General features: G+C 37.9%; 1 protein-coding gene across 1 annotated transcript; it reads left to right on the forward strand.

Moving 5' to 3' along the window:
- Positions 1–1,035: 1,035 nt before the first annotated feature.
- Positions 1,036–20,470, forward strand: LOC109075905 (short transient receptor potential channel 1-like). Its single transcript, XM_042751736.1, has 13 exons — positions 1,036–1,811; positions 2,961–3,115; positions 3,240–3,341; positions 3,523–3,725; positions 4,086–4,217; positions 4,929–5,124; positions 6,552–6,888; positions 11,946–12,085; positions 12,371–12,529; positions 15,363–15,550; positions 16,112–16,313; positions 16,852–17,046; positions 19,829–20,470. Exons 1-13 carry the CDS (start codon positions 1,646–1,648, stop codon positions 20,054–20,056), a joined length of 2,403 nt encoding a protein of 800 aa, XP_042607670.1. The 5' UTR covers positions 1,036–1,645; the 3' UTR covers positions 20,057–20,470.
- The last annotated feature ends 306 nt before the right edge of the window (positions 20,471–20,776 follow it).

Genomic DNA, 20,776 nt, shown 5'->3' on the forward strand with positions numbered 1-20,776 from the left:
TGCAAGAGCGAGGTCTCTCCCAGCGCGCGCGCACACTTCTCAATTTTCAGTTTCACACACAGTATGATTTATTGGCATGACAAAAACTGTACATTTGTATTGCCAAAGCAGTTGCAGCTGGGCTGCTTACAAATAGTGCACATATGTATTAACAGAAAGAAAAAGAATAATAGTAATAATAAAAATATATAGAAAGTATTAAGCATGTAGTGCAAGTGTATAAGTTAGAAATAAAATAAAGTATTAGATTAACTGAGGCAAAAATATACATCTAAGTAATATAATACAGTAATATGGCATAACAATCTACATGTGCTGGAAACATCAGATCAGGACAGGTTGAGTGTTTTCTGTTCTCTCGTAACAAGCAGACACATATTGAGCAGCAAACACACAGCAGTTCTTGTGTTCTCCTAACAGATACAGCAAGTTCCCAGTCAGTCTCTCTCCTACGTCCCGATTCCTGGTGGCTTTTAACTGGTCTCTTAACACCAATTACTGAAACGAGACACAGGTGTTTATCATTTGCACTTGACCTACTTACTCACTGCCTCTCTCTCTCCCGCTGCAGACCTCGCTGAACCACACCCCCCTTGCCACATCCACACTGAACAGAATGCAGCTTATATGGGGAACGTAAATGTGGATAATAATTAGACACCCCTGAACATAATGACACAATCAACAGGAGACAGAAACCAGGTCAAACAGAGCACATGGGGAATGAAAACACAACAAAACGTCCATAACTGTGACAGTTTTATATTCATTTATTATTTTATAATCATTTATCATTTAATAATTGTACTATTCTATTTAATCATATAATCATTTTTAATAATAATTTTAGGCATTCATATACCCATTTCATTGATTCAATTATTGATTAGTCATTTATATATTATATTATATTATATTATATTATATTATATTATATTATTGTTCCATTATTTTTTAGTCTTATGTCTAATGGTTTCAAGGGCTGTTTGTCTTCATGGATCAGAGATACGATGGAATGTTTATGGAAACTCAAGCTATCAAGGCGTGTTTTGTTTTCCCCTTGCTAATCGCTTTTCCTAGTTTTATTCTCCTCATTGGTAAGATGCTTGATGGTTCGATTTAACGTTTTTAAAAATAAAACATAACCGGCACACTAAACACAAGTGTAGTAATAGGAAAACACGCTCAAAATAATTTTGTTGTTAAATATGCAATACTAAATAGTGCACTTTAGCTTTGCTAATGTCAGCGGTTCTTGCGGACATTCATCACTTATGTAACTATTGATACTCCAAAGCCAGTGACAGAGCGCGCATGCCCATTTGCAGCATCATCAGCACCAGCGCAAGAGAACATCGCGATGCTCCAGCCTCTTCTTGTGTTTACTATCGTTTAGAGAAGATTTGATTATGAAAATCTTTAGATGATCCTTATACATGCTGATGGATGTTTTTTTCTATTGTACCATAAACACATAAAAGGAGACGCGAATGTTATATAAAGAGCTCTGGCAGGAGTCAATTTCTCATTAACAGCGAAGGCCTTATCAGAGCACGTAGCATCGTTCACATAAATACTGACCAGGGCTCTTGTTGTAATTTGGGTGGTTTCATGTGTATAAAGGTGTAAGGCTCTGCTCGGTGGGATGCACATCAATGCTTTGCCGTACTCTCTCTCCGTTATAATGGCTGCTCTATATCAGGGCACGGACTCGTCTTCTCCGGATAAATATCTGGCGTTAAAAGACGTCAGAGAGGTGAAGGAGGAGACCACTCTGGACGAGAAGCTCTTTCTGCTGGCCTGCGAGAAGGGTAAGTTTATTTACCACTCTAAAAGACGTGATCCTTAAATATATTGTATAATACATTAATAATAATAATAACAATATGGTTATAGATTTTATCTGCTTGATTTTACCATGTCTTTTATTTTTGGGTTTAAATAACATTAATTTATATTATTGTTGTAAAAACAATTATGCTCTAATACTAAATATTTTTTACTGATAAAATGGTATAGCCTACTGTAGTATATAGGTAGTTACATTTGATATTTTACGTATATGTATGTGGAGCTCTCGCTTTGTTTGGACGGATCATTATTGTCAGAAATCATACTATAAAGCAGGGGTGGCAAACTCTGGTCCTTGAGAGCTGCAGCCCTGCAGAGTTCAGCTCCAACCGTAATTAAAACTCACCCGTCTGTAGCTTTTTTAGTAACCCTTCAGACCTTGATTAGCTTGTTCATGTGTGTTTGATTAGGGCTGAAGCAAAACTCTGCAGGGCTGTGGATCTCCAGAACCAGAGTTTGCATCCCCTGCTATATAGACACAAATTAAGACATTTTTAAGAAGAAAAAAGATTTTGACTTAAAACAACATAACATTTGGTGTGATACATATATACATATATGTGCAAAAATAGAATGTTTCGAAATTGCTTGGATTTTTTAGAACAGCAATGAAACAGTGATGATGTGAAAGTGAAATATTAGAATTTAACAGTTTTGTTTCTAATGGTTTAAGGGTAATTGCATTAGTAGCTTTGGAATTAAAAGTAAAATAACTGACTATAGTAATTTTCTTTATTCATTTTACATGATAAACTTCTAGGTAATAGTGATTTGTTTTGAGATAAGTAGATTTTGAGAGCTTGACTAATGGTTCGGACATCTTCAATGTTTAGTGTTTTGTTTAACGGAAGTGCAAAGTTTATTTCCAAGCATTCCAGAAACAGCTTGGAAAACTAATGAACTTCCTCTGATTACATTGTGCAGACAAGAGTCAGTTGCTATTCTTTTACCATATAAAGAAATTCTAAAATGGCTCAGGGAGGGATATCTCTTCTTAAGGGTTACATTATTTTCCAGCACAAACTGCTGTCCTCTCTTTCTGATAACATATGTTGATGTCATTGTATAAACCATTGAACTAATTTATTGTCACCTAACTGCATTTTAAGGAGACTACTACATGGTGAAGAAACTTCTGGAGGAGAAACGACATGGTGAATTAAACATTAACTGTGTAGATGTACTTGGGAGAGATGCTGTCACCATTTCAATCGAAAATGAGAATCTAGAAATATTGCAGTTGCTCTTGGTTCATGGCTGTCAGGTGAGAACACGCCCATGTCCTCAGATCATGCATAACATGTTAGATAAAAACCAATCTGATCATTTGAGATGGATGTGTGTGTGTGTGTGTGTGTGTGTGTGTGCACGTGCACGTGCACATGCAGGCCACAGATGCATTATTAGTGGCTATTGATTCAGAAGTGGTAGGAGCAGTTGACATCCTACTAAACCATCGGCCCAGGCGTTCCTCCAAGCCTTCTATTGCGGTTAGGTTTTTTTTTTTTTTTTGCAATTATTTTCCTTTTTATTTATTTATTTATTTATTTATTTATTTCAAATATGTGTTTAACTAAATATTAGTGTTTTTCTATCAATAAATATATTAATAAATACGAATTATTTAAAACTTTCATATTGCATAATCAGATCCTTGTATACCTTTTTTAGAAATTGATCCAGCGCATTCAAAACCCAGAGTATTCCACCACCATGGATGTTGCTCCAGTCATTCTTGCTGCCCACCGGAACAATTATGAGATTTTGACAATGCTATTAAAGCAAGACATCTCTCTGCCCCGACCCCATGCTGTAGGGTGCGAGTGCACCCTCTGTAATGCCAAGAACAAGAAGGATAGTCTTCGCCACTCAAGGCAATCATTTTTATCTAATCAAACCATAAAGTGAATGAATAGTCTAAAAATATTAAAAGCCATTTTATACAACGAGGCAGTGTTAATGAAAAAAATAATTTTAAGGAACAATTCAGATTCATTACTTCAAAGGAGAAAAAAAAACACAAGAATACAACTGAAGGCTTATCAAGGCCATAGTCAGAACAAATGATTTAACGTATATGATATATATCTTGAGATTTTGTGAAGTCCCTATTAAAGAATCACTTATAAATACATTTGAAAAGCACAAACAATCCTAAAGTGTATTTACAATGTGGAGTTGAGTTTGTATTATTTTGAGTGTTTTATTTCATCCTCCATCTGTGTCTCCCGCAGGTTCCGTCTAGATATCTATCGGTGCCTTGCTAGCCCATCCTTGATCATGCTTACAGAAGAAGACCCCATTCTGAGAGCATTCAAGCTCAGTGCTGATCTGAAAGAGCTGAGCCTGGTGGAAGTGGAGTTTCGGTAATGGAAGAGTGATTAGAGAAAGAGGTCTCATAGGGATCGCGGCTAAATGGAAAGGGCAAATTGGTTTGACAATTTTACATGCATGCATTTATAGCAGTTAATTTAATGGGGACAAAGGTTTTCAAAAGAGCGAGGATGTTTGCCCATATGGTCAGGCTTGATCATATTGAGTAAAGAATGTGTTTTAAATTCCAAATTAACAGCTAAATTTAAACAAATTCACAATGTGTCCTCATGTTTGCTTGAAAGGAAGAGAGTGATTTATTTCATATGGTGCCCTTTTGTCGCAAATAAGGAATAAATAGTTTAATTAATAGTAATTTGATTTTAAGTAAAACTTAAAGAATGCAAAAGAGTTTCTTGGTAAGTAATGCATGCACCATTAGCAGGTGTGGCTAGAGGTTTTGTCTACAGCCATTTTTGGCATACATGAATTGGTCAGTCAGCTCAGAGACGTTCATTTGGATGAGTAATATATTACAAAACAAACCTTGTGTTTGTCAAAAAGTAGGTGGTTCAGACAATTTTTTGTTTTGAGGAGCAATAAAATTGCCAACAAGCACATCTAAGGACCTGTAGATGTTGACACTCTCCCATGTTCCCCTATGAAACAATCACAATCCAAACTTTTTCTGTCACCCAAGTCCATAACAGATCCAGAAGAAAGAAAGGCTTCTCATTCTGGATCTTATTGTCATTATATTACAGGAATGATTATGAAGAACTTGCCAAGCAATGCAAGATGTTCGCCAAGGACCTGCTGGCTCAGGCCCGCAACTCTCGTGAGCTGGAAGTCATACTAAACCATAAGTCCAGTGAGGACCACGTAGACAAGAGAGGCCTACTAGAGGAACGCATGAACCTCAGTCGCCTTAAACTGGCCATAAAATACAACCAAAAGGAGGTTAATGAGAATTTTTAACAAAACTATGCTTTTATCTTCAACAACCTGGGGCGCATTTCCAGCCCAATCTCATGGCAATTCATGCATATTTTATGAGGTGGCTAATTTGTACAAATTCGTACGACCTTACTTGTACAAATTCATATGATTTTTCCTAAATCGTATGTATTTTATGAGTTGCACAATACATATGAATTTGTACGAATGACCTACACCTAACCCTGCCCCTAAACCTACCCATCACTCAGATCATACAAAATCATACAAGTGAGGTTGTGCGAATTCGTCACCTTGTGAAATACGTATGAATTGGTGGTGAGATAGCGTTGGCATTTCCCATAAAATGATGTAACTTGCCTGCTTAACTACCATAGTACGCCGCATCGTTGGAAAAATGAACTAGCTTGTCACGTCTGTTTCCCGAAACATAGTAACTTTGCAGCACATTTGTTATTCAAACCACGTTGGTTCATCAATAGAGAACCAATGATAATTCACATCACAAAGGTGATGTAGCTTTTGCTAATTGATCGCTTTGAAACTGAATGTCACTGAATGTCATTATGGCCGTAAATAACGAACACTGTGGACTGCTTCGCTATTTTTGTTCTTCATTGTTTTGCTTTAATTGCAGATGTTTTATTCCATCACAAGTTCACTCTAACATCAAGGTTCCTATATGCACATCCAGCGCTTTCATTTTCTTGACAAACTTAAAGACATAGAATGAAATTTGTATACAGTATATGGAATGGAAGATGGTAGCATGCACATTAGCTTGCTTATTTTGCTCAAAAGCAAGATCTATTTAAGTTCATGTAATGCATGTGTGACACTATACAGTACTTTGAGAGCTGCAGTTCCATCCACATAACTTTGCAATGCTATTTGCGAATGGTTTCAGGAAACAACAAATCGTGGAACTATATTGCTAACAGTAAAACCTGCCATTGATGCTTTTGGGAAATGTGGCCCGGTTAACAACCTTAAAAATATAGTTTACCTATAAATTGAAACTCAATTTATGCAATTACTTAGCCTCAATTTGTTCCAAAATTGCATGAGCTTCTTCATCGTTTGAAGAATGTTGGTTGTGGACAAAAGGAGATTTTTTGAAGAATGTTGGTAACCAAACAGTTGATTGTAGCCACTGACTTTAATAGTATGGAAAAACATACTATGGAAGTCAGTGGCTACCATCAGCTATTTGGTTTCCAACATTCTTCAAAATATCTCCTTTAAGGCTCAACAGAAGAAAGAAACTCATACAGGTTTGGAACAACTTGACATAGAAATTACATTTTTGGGCGAACAATCCCTTTAACCAATGGCCAGATATTGTTGATATATCAACATTTATTTTATAAGAAAGCACCAGGCACATTTCTTTTTTTCTAATGCATTTTCTCATATTCCAATCTGTACAGTTCGTTGCCCAGTCCAACTGTCAGCAGTTCCTGAACACAGTGTGGTTTGGCGAGATGGCGAGCTACCGCCGCAAGCACACATGCTTGAAGATCCTGTATGTTTTGAGCGTGGCACTGATGTGGCCTCTGCTGTCCATCTGTTACCTGCTGGGACCCCGTTCTCGAGTGGGCCAGGTCATCCACACACCTTTTGTCAAGTTCATCATCCATAGTGCATCCTACTTCACCTTTCTGCTCCTTCTGAACCTTTACTCACTGGTCTACAACGAGGGTAAGAAGAACACCATGGGTCCCCCTTTGGAGCTGATAGACTACCTTCTCATTCTCTGGATTATAGGTGAGGATAGACGGCAAATGTGTATGTACATGAACACTTTTTATCTATTATTTTCTCTGCATGTGCTTTCTATCTGACAAATATGAACCAAACAAGAATGTTGTGCTGTGATTGCAATTTCAAAAAAAAAACCAAAAGATTAAAAAAAAAAAAAAAAATAGGACCCACCAGCCTTGGACTTCTTTGCAGTATAAACATTCATTCCGTCCATCTGTTCTTCATAATTCTACAACACCATTAGTATGACTGATAAATTACATAGATAATGTTCCTTGATGTGGAAGTAATAAACACAACTAGTGGTTAGCATTTTTCTAGAGCGCATTAGCATAATACCACTGGGTAATTTGTTGCTAATGGCACTTGTTTTAGTTTTTGTCATATTTCTTTCTATAAAGACTTAACCTTCATGAATAAAATAAAAAGTACATTATGATTTATGACCTCAAATGCCTGTGGAATTAAGAAATATCATATGATCAAGTTTGAAGAAAATGAAGACTGCATGAACACCACTAGAGGAAGGAAAACTATTATTTTACACTGCAAGTTTAAGAAGATACATCACAGTTCATAACATTTAAAATAATATTTCATTAGATGTCCAATATGTTCTGATCACATCACTTACCTGTTCATCTTAATATTGTGTTGTTTACTGCTTTTAGAAACACACCCAGAATACTAGCCACCTCAGAAATGACGTGAATAGAATGTCAATAGAGATTGTTTCATGAAAAATATATTCAGCCCATTGAAGCTGAATACAGCCATGCCCTCCAGTGTACATTCATACATTAAAATGTCAACAGAAATCATTTTCATTAACCTGTCTTCAAAACTAGTTATGTGAATTCTGTGTGCTTTTTTAGTGCATTATTTCCACTGATTGTTTCTTTGTCACTACTGTGTAAGAGGTTTTCAAACCAGTCCTGCGAGCACCCCCAGCACTGCACATTTTCTGTGTCTCCCTTATCTATCACACCTGATTCAACTCATCAGCTCATGTATGTGTCAGATATAGGGAGACATACAAAATGTGAGGTGCTAGGGGTGTTCTTGCAGGACCGGTTTGAAAACCACTGGTGTAAGGGAAACAGGTCAATTTAGCTCAAAGGGTATCATTTAAGATTCTACAGGGAATTTGGGCAGAGTCACTGCTTTACTGCTGATCACTGAGTCGTCCAGCGATTCATTGAGCCATACAACATCAACTCTGCATGGATATTATTATCCAAAATATAGTGAAAACACTGTTTATTAGCACAGTCACAAAATCATCAGTTTAAGACATTAACTTGTAAGCACAAAACACAAGATATTCTCTTTTCAATATAAATAAGGCTTTATTTGATAAATCTAAGACATATAAACTAATCTAACACATAAACATACGCACTCATACATTCACACAAGTTGCAGAATGAGAAAAAGTGAGGAAAGAATGAGTTTAAGTGAATGAAAATGTGAAATCCCAAGTTTATAGCAATATGTGCAATTGCATAGACCTGAATAACCATCAATTATTTAAGTAACCCTTGCATTGAGTTCCTCAATGAGGTTAAAGTTTATATTAAATGCACCAGTTCAGCTAGAATCTGGAGGTACTTGTGTTGCTTCTTTTAGAGGTCTTCACGGGTCCAAAGATTCGTACCCGAACCCGAAAGAGACCCGTAATGTACTACACCGAACCGGCCCGGACCCGTCTATTATTTCAAAACCTGGACCCGGACCCATGTAGATCCAAGAAATGCCTACCCGGACCCGACCTGGACCCGTCTATTATTTGAAAGCTGGACCGGAACCCGCCAGGAAGACACAGACCGGACTGGACCCGATTGTCACGTATTCCACCTTAAATTGCTATTACAAGTCAATAAACCTGTTGCGAAAAATACAACTTTTTGTCTTACCTAATTTAAGGAGCCGTAGTCTGTCTTCCTTGTACCTGACTGCCTGTGATGCATAACAATCCTCCGACAAGAGAGTTATCCATGTTATTCCTCTCGTTATTCCAAGTCCAAGCTTTATCCACTCCTTATTTCAGCTTCAAAAGTCACTTGATGAAACGGTGACGGATGACAAATGCAACTGTGCACATGTACATTCTGACTCGAGTTAACTCGCATAATAATTTTTACTGTTTGCCCTTTTGAACTATAATAACGATTGCTCGTTCAGTGCCATGGCTGCTGACGTTATTTATTTGCTATCATCTCTGTGCTCTCTGTTCTGCGTCGAGTCTGAATCTGACCACTAAAACGTTAAGATTAAACGGTTCATTTATATTATTATAAAAATGGGAGAAAATGTAAAGCGGGGTTTGGCGGTCAAAGTCACTGTGTCTCTCACTGGTTGCCATAGAAACATGACACGCGCTTGAGACTGCACATGCATGCATTAACTCTGAGTCTGCGCGCTCTGCTTCTAACGGCAGAGAGAGAGATCACTTTTTTTTTTTTTTTGCTCACTCTTTTCTTTTCCTAATTTTACAAGTTGCAAGTTACAAAAAAACACGTGTCTGATCAAATTGAAGTTCATAAAGGTTTTTAACGACGAGAGAATTACAAGAGAATTTTCATTTTTGAATGGGGCTCAATGGGAATAAAAATGCAATGTAATAGCTGTCATTCATAAAATATATAATTCATTGTATTATTCAAAGAAATATTTTGTTGAACTTCCAGCTATTCAGACCATGTGACTGATAAGATAACATGTTGATTTATGTATTGGGAGGTGAAACATAGCAACACCCCGGGCTACGACAATGTCTAATTGGTCAAGACACCATTTGGCATGTGTCCAACAGCCCAGTTTATAAACTCAGGACACCATCAAATTATGCTTTTTGCCTTGTTTGCTTTTAGCCATGCCTTTTTGCCACTGCTTCTTGCCCGTAAATTCTTCGAGCGCCATTCCAGCGTTCTCTGGCCTGCATGCCAGCAGCTCCTCTAAAACCATGAGTAGAAACGCCACCTAGTCTTGTCAAACTTTACTCTTTTTCTTTTCTTTACTTTAGTTTCTTTTCTTTTCCGTTGGGAGTTTTGTGTTCTGAGTTAAGTGTTGCCGCAACGCCGTGTCTCCGAGTTCACCTCGAGTCTATGGCCGCCTCAAAACTCCAAGCAGCCCACAACTCTGCATCTTCAGCCATCGCTCAACCACTGGCTTCCCAAGGCATCACTTCAACGACTACTGGACTTCCAGCCAATCAACAAACTTGGGAAACCCCTTTCTGCAATAACAACAACAAGGGAACCCCCCTAAAGAAGCAACACAAGTACCTCCAGATTCTAGCTGAACTGGTACATTTAATATAAATTTTAACCTCATTGAGGAACTCAATGCGAGGGTTACTTAAATAATTGATGGTTATTCAGGTCTATGCAATTGCACATATTGCTATAAACTTGGGATTTCACATTTTCATTCTTTCCTCACTTTTTCTCTTTCTGCAACTTGTGTGAAAGTATGAGTGCGTATGTTTATGTGTTATATTAGTTTATGTCTTAGATTTATCCAATAAAGCCTTATTTATATTGAAAAGAGAAGTATCTTGTGTTTTGTGCTTACAAGTTAATGTCTTAAACTGATGATTTTGTGACTGTGCTAATAAACAGTGTTTTCACTATATTTTGGATAATAATATCCATGCAGAGTTGATGTTGTATGGCTCAATGAATCGCTGGACGACTCAGTGATCAGCAGTAAAGCAGTGACTCTGCCCAAATTCCCTGTAGAATCTTAAATGATACCCTTTGAGCTAAATTGACCTGTTTCCCTTACACAAGTGGTTTTCAAACCGGTCCTGCAAGAACACCCCTAGCACCTCACATTTTGTGTGTCTCCCTATATCTGACACATGCATGAGCTGATGAGTTGAATCAGGTGTGATAGATAAGGGAGACACAGAAATGTGCATTGCTGGGGGTGCTCGCAGGACTGGTTTGAAACCTCTTACACAGTAGTGACAAAGAAACAATCAGTGGAAATAATGCACTAAAAAAGCACACAGAATTCACATAACTAGTTTTGAAGACAGGTTAATGAAAATGATTTCTGTTGACATTTTAATGTATGAATGTACACTGGAGGGCATGGCTGTATTCAGCTTCAATGGGCTGAATATATTTTTCATTGCACAATCTCTATTGACATTCTATTCACGTCATTTCTGAGGTGTCTAGTATTCTGGGTGTGTTACAGAAAGCAGTAATCAACACAATATTAAGATGAACAGATAAGTGATGTGATCAGAACATATTGGACATCTAATGAAATATTATTTTAAATGTTATGAACTGTGATGTATCTTCTTAAATTTGCAGTGTAAAATAATAGAGAGAATAACAGAGAGAAATTCAAAGAAATTACAAACAAATCAAGGACAATTATAGGCCTCTTAACCCTCTGGTGTCATTTGGTCATTTCTGAATAAAAATGTGTGTTTGGGTTTTTAAATTATTATTTAATTAATTTCTTTGAATTTCTCACTGGGATTAATAAAGTATACTGTATATCTATCCATCTATCTATGTATGGCTGATACATGTATTGACTGTGACAGACATATTATTATGAATACATGCTCAAAACCATACCTCCATTCCTGGATAGTTGAGGAAATCTTTACTGATCAGCAGGTTCAATATTGTTAGGGTTAGGTGGGGGCTTTAGAGATAGGGACAAGTAAGGTCCAAAAAAAAGGCAACATCTAATCATATAAAGTACATTGAATATGTTATTACTGCTTGCTGATTTATTATATATTACAACACGTTGAAGTGCAAATGGTATCTGCAGTTAGTATAAATCTACTGTAAATACTGTTTAGACTTAGTGCAGACTTTTTTTGTGATACTTATAGTTATATATTAAATATAATTAAATATTTTTATAAAAACAAAAAAACAAAAACAAGTTAAATATTTCTGCCAGGCATGGTTCTTTGAGTTACATTATCCCTGACAGGTGATTAAAAAAAACCAGCAGTAAGGAATTTCTGATTTGCTGCTTGAACGATTCTTTACACTGATGGCAAATTCCTCTCTCTGCAGGCATGGTGTGGTCTGATGTGAAGCGTCTGTGGTATGAAGGATTGGAGGACTTCCTGGAAGAGTCACGCAACCAGCTGAGCTTTGTCATGAACTCACTTTATTTGGCCACTTTTGCCCTAAAAGTGGTGGCTCACAGCAAGGTATAAACCCTGTCCAGAACATTTAATTCTGAGCACTTTACCAAGTTATTAAAGTACTAGTTTACTCAAAAATGAAAATTCTTGTAATTCCAAACTATGACTGACTTGCTTGCATGGTACACAAAATAAGTACTATTCTCTTTAACTTCTCCTTTGTGTTCCATTGAAGAAGAAAATTAAGAGTTTGAAACAACACAAGGATGTGTAAATTACAGGATTTTCATTTTTGAAGGAGCAATATTAAGTTTATATATTTGTAAACTCTGTGATAAGCCTCTGCTTCAGTTTAAGAACGTTGAGGAAAGGCCATTTGAAGAAAGGAAAAACTGGGATGCATTCCATCCCCTCTTGGTTGCTGAAGGCCTTTTTGCATTCGCCAATGTTCTGAGCTATCTCCGTCTGTTCTTCATGTATACCACCAGCTCCATCTTGGGGCCTTTACAGGTAATCACAACTTCCTCTGTCTGTACTTCTTATCCATTCACTGCCACAACCAATGGAGTGTTTAACCACTGAAGCTTTTTCTTCTGTAACGTAATGCCCAGCGGTCGCACCGATAACAAAGAATGCCAGAGAGTTCTCTCACTTTTCCTGTGTATCTCATCAGTGCTCCAAATGTCAGTTTTCAGTTCTCATGAGTTGTTTTTCTTTTTCAATTCTCTGTTCTTGGATCTCTGCCATGGGGTTTCATTTCTCATTTATAGGGATTTATTGCTGGAAATGTCCCATTTATAGTGTGGGGTTGAATCTCATGAAGTAACATCCACCACCTGCCAAATGCAGGTACTTTTTTTCTCAATAAACCCTTTTTTTTTTTTTGGCAGTAATGGGTTCTCCGAAGAACCATTCAGTGATCAGACTGAATGATCTAAATAACCTTTTTCCACTATAAAGACAAACCAGTGGAAAGGTTCTATGGATGTTAAAGTTTCTCCATAGATGCCCATAAAGATCCCAAATTATTAAGAGGGAGCTGGAAATTTTGCCTCCAGCCACTGTGGTGGGCAACCTAGAACATGTCTTGGATTGGCCTTTGATAATTCTCTTACTTAGCACATAACATGCACTTGTTAAACTTGTTAAAATTTTATTTTATCTTGAAGAATGATGAAAGATAAGCTGTGAAAGCATGCATATGTTTGTTTAGATGTTCAGTATCATGATTAAATCCGTGACTTTAGCAATGCTAATGCTACACTTTTTCAGTCTTCCGGTCTTCATGAGATTCACCCTGTATAACTGACTTCAGCAGCTCTCTGTTTTTAGCAGCCGTCTTTCTGCAGTAGTTTCAGAGAGATTGCATAATACAGCAGTGCTCTTCTCTGAGCACTCTGGTATTCGGCATGAGTAACACCATGTCAGTCCTGAGCTTATGTGTGAGTGGCTCTCTGCTCTCCGGCACGTGCTCTTAGACTGACATCAGTATCTGGCTCTGCTGTATGGAAAAGTAATTTGCTCAAGAAGTGTGGTTGGAATGATGCATATGAACAAACACACACTCTCAGCTGTAATGGATTGACGCATGAACACACACCCAACTCAAGTTATTTAGAGGAAAGTGCCTTGTATGATTGCCTTTTTGTAAATGCATGAACCTACCCACATTCTTAAATGCTTTCTACGTCACTCCCTCTACCATACAAACATATAATGTGGATACAAGAACACAGTCAAGTTTTCACACAGCAGACTGGGAAGGCAGACATTTACTCCCTTGTGATTCATTGTTTGGCTAAGAGTGTCCAGTAAATCTCCCCAAGTAAAGATTAGTGGAAAACACTGACTCACTTCTGGATAAACGTCTGAGCACATATTTCTTTCTTTGTGAGGGCAAGAGTTGAGATGTCAAACTGACTGCTTAAACTTTAAATTTAAGGAGTAATATGGTGCTTGTATAGCTACAGTAACTGTCTGAATTAGTGTGAGTTTGTCAGGGTGAGAAGCCCCAATCATTTACATGCCTGCTGTAGAATATATAATGGGCTGGTGTCTTGCCAAACCCTTGCTTGCTTGGACAAAAAAGAGTCATTAGCAGAGCGAGATGGAATTGAATTGAATTGAATAAACAATGAAACATTCTAGTGCTGTCCTACAAAATATCAGCATTCTTGAAGCAGTCAGATTAGTCGACTGAAACAAATTGTAATTATTATAAGATTTTCTAAGATTTCTAAGGCTTCAAATAGAATACTCAAAAAAGTTATTTCAGCCAGTGGAATCACTTAGGGGTTGGATTTGGGACTTCATATCAGAGACATAAGTTTCAGTTGGTTACTGGAAATGCCATAGTTCAAAAAAAGTTGAAAAATGTTAGATGTGGAAAATGCCTACCAGGGGTTTGAGAGTGACAAGAAAATAAATTTGTTTAATGGGAGTTGTTAAAAAAAAAATCCCCTCAAATCCTGGCTATGTTTCAGAGCAAACACACAGTACAGAACATTATGGTTCACCAGTCAGACTTGACACAAGGAATTCATCTTGTCCCGTACCTCAACCCACACTGGAAAGGCCAGTGGAATCTAGAAAGCACAGATAGAGGCACCTTAAAAACGCTAGTCTACTGTATGTGTGTACTGTAGGTAAGGGTTGCTTAATGTAGCTACCAGGAAATGTTCCCCTGCCATTACCCCCTAATGGGCCAAACCAATATTTACCCGAGCTATGTTTATCAGTGACTAGTTGTTATATTATATATGGAATTAGTTAAAATAACACCCACCACTTAAAATAAACTTATTTTAGAATATTGCCATATTTAAAAAAAAAAATGTTTGAAACCATTTACATGATCATCTTCAAAAAGGACCAAAACAAACAAGCTAAAAAAAATAAAAAAAAACATATTGTGTGTATATATATATTATATATATTTTTTCTTCTTAAGACATGCAGTAATCATATTTACTTGGATTAAAGTATACTAAATTGTTTTCAAACTTAAAATGTTTGGTATTTTGTTTGTTTTAGATTTATCTTCATTTTATTTTATATTTACTGTGTGTTTTTATATGGACTCCAATAAGAGCCAACACTTCATGAAAACTAATGAAACCATTCAAATTTAATTTCCGTGCTGACAGCTTTTATTTCTTCTTCATTTCTCCAAACAGCAATGCATCAAAATGTTTTTCTTTGGTAATCAAAGAAAAGAAAAGATGTATTTAGCTTGGAATATTTCTTGTTATAGGAACCTTTCTATAGATCCCTATGGTATATGTAAGTCAGTCTAGACTGCTCAGGCTTTGATGTGGAAGGGCTGGTGTGTTTGTCATTGCAGATCTCCATGGGCCAGATGCTACAAGAGTTTGGGAAGTTTCTTGGCTTATTCTTGCTTGTGCTCATCTCTTTCACCATTGGCCTGACACAACTCTATGGAAAAGACAAGGACCTATCCAGCTCCAAAAATACAACCAAGGACTGCACGGGCATCTTCTGTCGAGAGCAGAGCAATGACACCTTTCACACGTACTTTGTATTTCTTCTCATTTACACTAATCAGAGAATTTAATAGTTAAAGGGGCCATATCATGCATGAGTTTTTGCGTCTTAGTTTCAATAAATGCCCTTCTTGGACTAGGGAGGCAGTTTTGAGTTCTTGCTCGTGATATGACCCATTTGAAAAGTATTTGACGGATAAAACTGTTTTTAGCTTTCTGTGACACAAGCCCTGTCCTGACTGGCACACTTCATGTGCACTTGCGGTCTTGCTGACTTACAGTGGCTACCGTGTACACCTGTCCGTGAAGTCCACAAGACCGTATGGTTCCCCATTCATCATTTTAGCTTTCAGAAGGGTGCTCATGAGCACCCCCTTTGCAGCCGCTATGCTCCCTTTTCACTTTTACATGACAAAGCAGCATTACGTCACAAAAGTGTATACTCAGAGGAAGACCACAATGGTTTAAGGTGCAATTTGGGACAAGGCCATAATCATTGTTCTAAAGGTACCATGTTGACCATGAAAAAAAAAGAGGTCTGCTTCAATGAAATCTTTTACCATAATCATTCATCTTTAACTTTCTCCAGGTTTATGGGGACATGTTACGCCCTCTTCTGGTACATTTTTTCCCTGGCACATGTGGCACTGTTTGTTACAAGGATTAGCTACACAGAGGAGCTGCGTTCGTTTGTTGGTGCTCTTATCATTGGTACCTACAACATTGTTGTGGTCATCGTTCTCACCAAACTCCTGGTGGCCATGCTGCATAAGAGCTTCAGACAGATTGCTGTAAGTGACCCTTGAGATGATTTGATGCTTTCTCAACATGATATATGATGATATAATAATTGTGTTCCTGACAAGTAGATTTAATAAAATTAAGTTTCACGCATTCATTCAGTGTTAACATCACATAAACACTATGGGCTCTCCAGACCTAATGGGGGCAGCAGAGATTTTAATGCGGTGTAATCGGTTGTCTGAAGGAGGTCTATCCATTAGCATTCCTGTTCATCTAAACAACCTTTAATCAGCTGGCACATATTACACTGGAAATAAGTGACCAGGAACTTGACATCATTTCTTTTGGACACTCAGTTCTGGACAAAATCACCTGATCCATCAAGTGCCATGTGACTAATCACTCACAATTGTGAAAAACGGGAATTCTAAAAGATAGCAACCTTCAGGTTTATTACTCTTTGTATCAGGAAGATGTGAATGAGTACATATACATGTAGTTAATTGTATATGGGAACATGCATCAGGCAGGTGGCAATAGGTAGTGAAGGCATTATTGTACCTTGATGATTTTATCTGCTTGCAGAACCATGAAGATAAGGAATGGAAGTTTGCCAGGGCCAAGCTGTGGCTCAGCTACTTCGATGACAAGTGCACACTGCCTCCACCTTTCAACATCCTACCCTGTCCCAAGACCGTGTGTTACTTGGTCATCAGCTTGAGCAAATGGATCTGTTCCCACACCTCCACAGGCAAGGTCAAGAGACAGAATAGCCTCAAGGTATGTAAGACATATTTGAACTTATATTTGGGAAAATCTGCCTACTGTACTGTCTATCCATAGTTTGCATTTACTGGCATATGAATAACTGACCTATTGACAATCAAGTAAAAACTCCTGCTCTTAAAGACATCTCTGCCCTGGAGGGCCTATGCGCAAGAACAACAGAGAGCTCAAAGTTTATTACAGGGTTGTTCAGTCCTGTTCCTGGAGGGCCACCTTCCTGCAGAGTTTCACTCCAACTTGCCTCGGCTCATCTGCCGGAAGTTTCTAATATACCTAATTAGAACTTGATTAGCTGGCTCAGGTGTGTTTTATTGGGGTTGGAGCTGAACTCTTCAGGACAGTGGCCTTCCAGGAAAAGGATTGGACACCCCTGGTTTATGAGAACTGTCGGTACGCAAGATTCAGTCTCAGTACTATGAACAACTCCATAACAGCATACACCGGGGGTGCTAATCCTGCACCCTGAAGGCTTTAACTCTCAAAGACAGAAACAGCCACCCGCGGCTAAAAATAACTATTGTTTTTAAATGCTTAATAACTTTTGAACCGCTATTCCTATCTTAATGCTTAATGCGGAGATTCTTTTTTGTCTATTTGTCTTATTTGGATATTCAGAGGCTCCGTAGTGTACGTGATTACGTCATCACATTTGACAACATTGATTCATCAGAAGAAACAGGTGCATTCTGTTCCTCTGAGCCAAACAGGAACGATTGTTGATTCTTAGTCCCACCCCCGTACCCAGATTGGTTCAAAATATCCCTTATTCAACCAGTAAACATAGGTTTTAGTCTTTTGAACCAGCATTTATGATTTTTCATTGGAAATTTGAACAAGCGCAGAGTGAATGTAAAATCTGTTGTGTGTGCATGAAAACAAACACAAAATAACACATTTGCATTACCGGTTTCCCCGTTAAAGCTGTACACAAAGCAGCACTGCGCTCACAAACGCTGCTTTATCAGGCATTACAGGCTTATGATGAAATGGAAATGAGACCAATCGGACCAATCACCACAGATTAGCAATCATGCAAAGTGTGGGTTTGGAAAAATTAATCGTTAAACGAATTGTTTGGGAGTCGTTGAGCAAATAAGGTAAAAATAAAAGAATATTATAAGACAAACTGTTTTTTGACGTTGCATGCATATCAACCTGTTGTTGGGGACTCTCAGAACCAAAATATGAACCTTTCATTACCCATAATAGGGGAACTTAAACTTTAAACGTACTGGAATTGAAATACAACTGAACCAGGTAGTCAAGATCTTTAGGAGTGCTCAAAACGTCTAGGCAGGTGGAGCTAAACTCTGCAGGAAGTTGCCCCAAAAGGAGCAGGATTGGTCACTTCTGGCGCTATGTTTGTCTTTTGGGCTATTTGTGTAGTAGCATAATTAACACGTAGCAACGTAACATCCTGTTACAGTTCATTTGTCAATTTGGTGGAAAAAATGACAGGAGTTTTGCAGTAGGTTTGCCTGAGCATTGGCCGAGAACCGGGTCTGGTACCACAATGTGCACCCTTTTGGTGGAAAAGGGGTAACTAGGTATTGGCACCATGTTAGTGGAAGAGAGGCAAGCTCTAGACATATTATGACTTACAGTCAGCTTGCCAGTGATCCTCTAACTCTATTATCCAGACTAGAGTCCTGGGTGGGTCTAAAAACTAACATTATTAATTGGTTTCAGTCATACCTGTCTGACAGAAAGTTTGTAGTGAAGCTGGATAATTTTACCTCTTCCCCTGCACCTCTGACCTGTGGCCTTCCGCAAGGCTTTATGTTAGCTCCTTCGCTATTTTCTCTCTACATGCTAGCTCTGGGCTCTATTTTAAGGAAACATGGTGTCTCTTTTCATTTCTATGCAGATGATACTCAAATTTATCTACCAATCAAAAGAAACAATTCCGCAGCAAATTTTAATTGTTTTTGGTTCTAATGAGAATTCATACGCCCTGATTTGGATAGTTTATCCGTTTTCAGATCTTCACAGGTGCGGAACCTAGGTGTACTTGTTGACCAGCATTTAAAATTTGATAAACATGTCTCCTCCGTTATCGGATCCAGTTTCTCTCAACTTCATCTACTGTCTAAAATCAGAGACTTTCTCACTACCAAAACTCTAGAAATGGCTGTTCATGTATTTGTCACATCTTGGCTAGATTACTGCAATTCCTTATATTGCGGTATATCTAAATCTGAGATTGCGGGCCTTCAGCTAGTCCAAAACTCTGCGGCCAGACTTCTTCTGATGTGTTGCAAACATGAACACATCACTCCAATTATCAGATCTCTACACTAGTTGCCAGTTCATCAGAGAATAGACTTCAAAATTCTACTCGTTTATAAAACTTTACATAACCTAGCCCCTGTCTACCTCTCTGAACTCCTACATTTATACACTCCATCTAGAAGCCTAAGATCTTGCGACCAGGCTTTGTTGGTAGTTCCACATGTTAGACTGAAGCGTAGAGGGGAGCGTGCATTTGCGGTGGCAGGGCCACGACTTTGGAATACCCTGCCTTTAGAAATTAGAATGGCCCCTTCTCTGTCTGTTTTTAAGTCCCTGCTAAAAACGTATTTGTTTTCCCTAGTGTACTGATTACTGTTATTCGGTAACTTTTTAAACGGGTTGTTCATATTTTTATCTGGTTTGCTTTCTGTGTATGTTTTTATAATTTTCTCTTCTGTAAATCACTTTGGTCAGCCTAGTGGCTGTTTAAAATGTGCTATACAAATAAAATTAACTTGAACTTGAAATAACTCTTTGCTTCCAGGAATGGAGGAACCTGAAGCAGAAAAGAGATGAGAACTATCAGAAGATTATGTGCTGTCTTGTTCACCGTTACCTAACCTCCACAAGGCAGAAGATGCAGAGCACGGACCAGGCCACGGTAGAGAACCTCAGTGATCTGCGGCAAGACCTCTCCAAGTTCCGCAATGAAATGAGGGATCTTTTGGGCTTCCGCACCTCCAAATATGCCATGTTTTACCCCAGAAGCTAAGCCATGTGCATTTAGTAAAAGTGACCCAGCATGCTCAACAACGCTCTTCTTCTTTTTCTTTGGAAGATGAAAAAGTCCTGGGACTCTACTGGAATAGTATTAAGCTCTGTTTATTCTACACCAAAGCCTGCAGAATCATAACTTATGTAATATTCTTGCATCCTACTTGTTTTCTAAAAGTGTCATTCTTTTCAAATAAATAACATTTATTATGAAGACATGTTTATATTGAACTTGCATAAGTTTTTAGTAACTTGCAGTATTTCAATAAGTATTTTAAGACTAATTCACATTTAATGTATTGTAAACACAGTCTTCAACCCTGCTCCTGAAGACCAACTGTCCTGCAACGTTTATTTCTAACCTGCTTGTAATTTTGTTCATGTCAAGTGATCATGAAGACTTTGATTGAAAGGTTCGGGTGTGTTTGATTAGGGTTGGACCTAAACTCCACAGGACAGACCCAGTGAGCCCAGGAGCGGGGTTGAAGATGTCTGAGAATATCTTATATGATTTTTCTTCTTCTTCTTCTTTGGTATTTTGATGCTGAAACAAAATTCTTAAAAAAAAAAAAACCTGTCCCTTTCAAGAGTTTATTAAGGAGTTAAATGTTTGAATAGTGCCCTTCATAGTCAAGCACTCTGAGCCCTAGGCAATTTTAGAAACAGATGTTCTGACATGACCATGTGAACTACTTGAATATTTTGAACCTTGAAAGCT

The sequence above is a fragment of the Cyprinus carpio genome, chromosome B24 (assembly GCF_018340385.1).
Source record: "Cyprinus carpio isolate SPL01 chromosome B24, ASM1834038v1, whole genome shotgun sequence".
NCBI classification, from domain to species: Eukaryota; Metazoa; Chordata; class Actinopteri; order Cypriniformes; family Cyprinidae; genus Cyprinus; species Cyprinus carpio.